The following is a 6361-nucleotide window of genomic DNA, read 5'->3' as shown; positions in this document are numbered from 1 at the left end:
TTATAATTATTATAATATATATATAATTATATTATTATAATTATATATATATATATATATATGCAGCAACATATATAAGCATGGAATCGCATTTAACTTTTATTAATATAAACACATAATATAAATACATATAAACTGAAATTCTATATAATAATAACAATATTTTTGATTAATTGTTCCAAATAAAAACGTTAATTTTATAAATTTTATAAATTTTTTTAAAATCTTTATATATTACATTTAGATATTTTTAATTATGATTAAGATTTTGAATTTTTTCCTATACATATAATCATTGCTCTGTTTTAGTTTCGATCAAAATCATCTCGAAAATAACAAGTAAATTAAAAAAATTGAAGTGTCAAAGTAATAAATGTACATATGTTTGCTAATTTCGATCATCGATCAGCTGTACTTTCAAAAAATATAATTCTATATTCTATACAATATCCATATTCTAATCGATATGAAATTTGAAAAAATTGAGAAAAGGAATCGATTTTAAATTTAATAAAGTTGATAAAATATATAACATCTAATAAAGTTGATATATATAACATGTGCTTTGACATGTTAATTTTTTATTAAAATCTTATTTTATTCAAATCATAACAAATCTATCGTAACATAATAGTAGCAAAATAATCTTGGCAAAAATAATATAATAGATAATAGATAATAATAGAATAGATAGCTAAGTGGATTATGAGTTAGATAAAATATTTTACTTTTATATTATATTTTAGTTTAATAAACTATGTTTAAAATGCTTTAAATATATCCTACTATAAATTTTTTATTGAAGAGTTTTACACAGAATTTCATAAAAATATGGGAATCTATTAACTGGAGATTTTTTAAATAATTTTAAAAAATATTTTTTTTTCCAAAAATTTTATATGTGAACGAATTATTAACAAAAAAACACTAGTCAATCATGGAATGTGTTGCCTAGTTGAATAGTGTTGGCTATGTGCTATCAATTGAGTACGAAGAAATTCAAATCTTATATATCAAAGAAAGAATTTTGGATATATTGAACATAATAAATATTTTTTTATTAATAAAAAATTATATCAAATTATTTCATATATATCATATAATATATCATATAATATATATGAAATAAACTAAATGAATAAATAAATTATAATATTCAACACACTTTCGAAAGTTTTTGAAAGTATTGTTTGAAATTATTTTATAATTTCCAATTTACAAATATTCCAACATTTTTTGGATATCTTATTATAATGATAATAATCATTTTTCATTTTCAGTGAGTTTTGTCTCATTTCATCTAATAGAAACATTAGAAATTATTCGTAATTATAGCAATGTATAATTAACTGTTACATTTTTTGTTTAATAATTAAAGACATCAAAAATTAAAATGTGTTCCTAGTGGCGTACATTTATTTTTACAGAAAATAGTTATAAAACGATGAAAAATGCAATGAAACTCAACATAACAGTGGATAAATAATAATTCTTGTATTGAATATATATACAAAAGAAAAACTGAATATGAAGAAAAATTTTTTTATTTTCTATATTTTTTAAAAAAGTTTATGATATATTCGTCAAACATCATAGAATAGGAAATATACGAAAAATAATATTATGATTGTTACGTGATGCTACACCTCTTAGATGAATGATGGAGATCTATTAAAAAAATTTATTGCAAAATTAATCTCGATCTTAATATTTCGAAGTAAAAATCAAAATCAAATTTTTTTATTATGTATAATAATCTTTTTATTGCATATAATAACATAAGAAACAAAAATCTTAAAGGAACCGTTCTCTTGAATAATGATTTAACATTATTATATTATATATAATCGTTTTGATAATATTTTGTGTTATAATGAAATATTGGATAAATAATTATCATATTTCCAACAAAAAGTTCATATGAATTTTCATATTTCAGCGAATCTTTACAACAGATTGTAGAAACAATCTATTATTGCTTCTTAAAGAAAATCTAATACTTTCGCATCTGGAAGACATAAATGCATTTGGTATTTTTCAAAATTTGGTGAATTAATTGAATGAGATATTATTTGTGTCATCATAAGTTATCGAAATTCACTTAAATAAAAAAAATGAAATCAATAATATAAATCTAAATAATTCTTGATATTGAAAATGAAATGTTAAATTCAAATCTTAATATTCTTTTCATTTTACAAATACTATATTGTTTTAAAAAGTATAGTTTGCATTTTATTTTTCATAATCCATCAGCAGAAATTTTATCAAACTGTATGATTGTATAATTGGATATGAATATGAACAATTTATTCTTATGATTAATTCTTATTTGAGTTACTATCCATTAATGAATAGACAGCAATAAGAGCAATGATAACCTTTTATTATAAAATCCAGCTAATCTTTAATGTATTAGGATGAAATAAATAATTTATAAACAGTAAATTATTAATATATGTTGAAAATCAAATTGATATTTTTTCGAATACAATTGTTTTCTTTATTCATTTTTTTTTGCATTTCATTGCATTAGCTAGTGTAATTTTAACTTAACTAAATTTTAATCAATTATTTCTCTATAAATATAAATATATTAAACAAAATTATTTATAAAAATTCAAAATCATTTTTCAAGAAAAATTTATTTGTGATATGTATATTATTTGATATTTTTGTTCCTGTGGCAAATATTCAAGGTAAAAAAATTTAACGCTGAATTTCAAGATCAAATTTTTGCGGAAAATTTTTTTAACAAATCTCTTTTTTCAAAATGTAAAATCAGATTTTTTCAAAATGTCAATCATTCAGAGATGTAAAATCACGCTATAATAGTTATTAGTCTTTTTTTTTTTATGTACTCTATATTTAAGCATTTATGTTCATATCACCGAATACGTTAACTATCTTGCATAAGTGCAAAAACATATAAACATATAAAATTTTTATGTTTATTACGAAAGTGTTGAAAAACTGCAATTTTTCGCCATTTTTAATTATTTTAATTCATAGCAAAATTAATTAATTTCGATAAAATTTCCAATATATATATTTATATATCATATGTAATCTATAAAATATAACTTTCTATTTTTCATTACAAGTTCAGATAAAAAAGTTATTAAAAATTAGCTTTACTATTTTCTTCGTGATTCTAATTGTAATTTTAAAAATTTTTTTATATGTTATATAGTAAACTAACTTCTGCAAAAAATTCAATTCGTTTGATCAATTTTAAAGAAATTACCATCTCAAAATAGCACATTCTATGATTCTGTAACAATTATTAACAAAAAAAATACAGTTGGAAATACAAAGCTGGGTAAAATACTATTTTAAATAATTTTATTTATTTTAAAGTATAATTTCGAAAATAAAATATTTTATATTTTATTTGATACAATAAGTTTCGTAAAATAGTATTTGAAAGTATTATTTTATTCGAAGAATATTGAAAATATTTTATCTTATAATATTTTATTTATTTCAATTCATTTCCTTTATTTTAAATATTAATGTTATTAGAAAATATATTATAGAATATATAGATATATTAGAGAATAATTCGCGTTCATTATATTTGATGATTAATTTGATTATGAATAAGTAATTATAGTAAATAATTTCTTAATATTCTTTTATATATTGTATATCGAAATCGTAATAAAATTGGTAAAATAGTTTTTTTTATATGCAAAAATATTTTTTATTTACCATTATTTGCAATTTGTTTCCATTAATTTTTTTAGAAATATTTAGAAACTGTTTTTAGATTTTATGTCTGAAAATAAATCGAAAAAACTGTATTTTGAAATCTTATATCTTATATCTTATATTTTAATATTAAAGTTATTAAAATTAAATATTATTTTATTTTATATCAGATTATTAAAATAAAATATTTTTCAAATTGTCAAAAAAATTGTTAAAGAAATATTTTATTTATTTTATGGTTTGATTAAAATGAAAAATTTTTTATTAAATTTTATTTTCAGAAACTATTCTGACTATATAATTAATAACTATATAATTTTAATAACATTCTATTTAAAACACTATTTTATTTAAATTAAATAATAAGTTATTAAATATGTTATGAAGTTATTAAATATGTTATTTATATCTGCTGGTTCAATTCTATAGATTATAAAAGTTTACGGAAAATTTAAATATACAAAAATATATAAAATATAATAACAATGCAAACATAATAGCAAAATCCAAATAAAAATGCAAATATCTATAGCAAATACTTAAATATATATAATTATAATATTTAAAATATGAAAATAATTTTTTATAACAGTTTCAGCCTCTGTTGCTATGTTTATAAAAAATTTTCATAAATATTTATAATTTAATTATAATTTAGTAAAATTTCAACTGACATTTTTGCATGAGTTTTATGTTTGTTTTAATATTTAAAATCTAAAATCTAAATTTAATAATATTTAAAGACTTTTTAACATTTATATTCAAATTAAAATAACAATTTATATTCAAATTAAAATAACAATATTTCCTCAATTTATTCCATTTTTTTTTATTTTTTAATATTATATCTGTTACATATACATATGTAATTTAAATATAATTAAATTATAACATGCAATCTAATCGGAAGCAATGAGATAGAATATCTTATAAATGGATTTGAACTTTGACTAATAAAATTCTCTATGTTTCAGAAAATAAGAAAAAAATACTTCCAAATACTTGAATACTTGATTCTTAATACTTAATTTAAATATAATAAATTTGAACATTTTATGAATTTAGAAACTAAAATAATATTTCTAAGTAAACTCGAATATTAATCGAATAAATTAAAAAATATAACAAATATTTTATTAAAAAATAATAATTATTATGTAGATTGTTAAATTCATTTCAGTAAATTCTTATGTTATAAATAAAAAAAATGTCGAGTTTTATTTAAAAAAAATTGATTTGTTTTATTTTCGATTATTCTATTATATAATAAAAATAAATAAATTTTTATACCATATAATTCATCCTTTTTTTTGTCTCTACATTTTTTTTATATTTTTTTTTTTGTAAAATATTCCATTTTTCCACTTAAAAAAAATATATTATATATATAAATTGTATAATAAGATAAAATATATATATAAGAAATGTTCGTATACAATGTTTAGAATTAATTTAAATTTATAAAATTTAATTTAAAAAATTTTTTACCAAAAAATTGTCAAATTATTATTTATTGTATTATTTATTATACTATATTATCATATTATTTATTATATTATATTATTGTATTATATTATTATTTTTTTATATAATATTATTTTATAATATTATTTTAAAAATATTAAAATCTTTCTATTTCATTTAAAATTTAAAAAAATCATAATTATAAATGAATGTATTTTTTTTTTTTTCATCAATACACATATGTATTTTACATATGTATTTTTTTAATCAAAAATAGATAAACCAAACACGGATAGGAATATCTTCTTCCACGAGACATCCTGTTTTGATGAAAACGGTTTGATGTTAAACGCTCGCCAAGCATGTGCTGTCGAATCCGCCGCAAAAATGAATCCAAATATGAACGTGTATCTATTATTTGTTTCTCCTTCGAAGATTTCCATAGAGTCCAAAGAAATGTTTGAACAGCTACAAACTTATCCAAACATTCATATCAGATATATCAAACCCGAAAATTATATGAAAGATACACCTTTAGATATATGGTACAAAAGTGATATATTGAAAAGAAGTCGATGGCCAAGAAATCATATGTCTGATATTCTAAGATATCTGACACTTTGGAAATACGGAGGAATATATTTGGACCTGGATGTGGTTGTCATCACGTAAGTGCATTTTAATTGGAATTTATAATTATTTATAATTATATTATATAATTATTTGAAAAAAATATACAAAATTTATATAATTTTAGAAATTAAAATAAACATAAAAGTTGATTTACAAAAATTTCGATGAAACTATTTATTAAATTATGAGCAAATTTGCATTAAATAAAACAAGATGGAAACAAACTGATATGACGGTATGACAGAGATAAACCTACATCTCCGCATTTTTTTATTTAATGCAAACTTTAATTATTTACATTTTATTAAATAAGTCTCGATCGATTTTTACATCAATTTTCTTTTGTCCTCTAGAATCAATATTTTAATGTTAGAATTTTTCTAATTACATTAATATGTGATTAGAAATCTTATGAAAAATAGATAATTTATAAGAGATTCTTATAGGGAGATTCTTATATGAATTATATTAATTTTTATATGAAAATATAAGAAAATTTATAAATTTATAAATTTGTTTTACAAGGTTCTATATTTTATTTTTTAATTAC

The 6361-nt window shown here is 18.2% G+C and overlaps 1 protein-coding gene across 2 annotated transcripts in view; it reads left to right on the top strand.

Annotated features, from left to right (window-relative positions):
* Positions 1 to 6361, top strand: part of LOC102673944 (lactosylceramide 4-alpha-galactosyltransferase-like) — a 25322-nt gene that overhangs the window by 14873 nt on the left and 4088 nt on the right. For both annotated transcript variants that reach the window (XM_031510408.1, XM_006615520.2), the window contains one exon: positions 5456 to 5846. In XM_031510408.1, the coding sequence (XP_031366268.1) occupies positions 5456 to 5846 (391 nt within the window). The remainder of the gene's footprint in view (positions 1 to 5455; positions 5847 to 6361) is intronic.

The sequence above is a fragment of the Apis dorsata genome, unplaced genomic scaffold (genome assembly GCF_000469605.1).
Source record: "Apis dorsata unplaced genomic scaffold, Apis dorsata 1.3 scaffold_226, whole genome shotgun sequence".
Taxonomy (NCBI): Eukaryota; Metazoa; Arthropoda; class Insecta; order Hymenoptera; family Apidae; genus Apis; species Apis dorsata.
The sequence above is the reverse complement of the archived record's forward strand: the minus strand, read 5'-3'. Positions and strand labels throughout refer to the sequence as shown.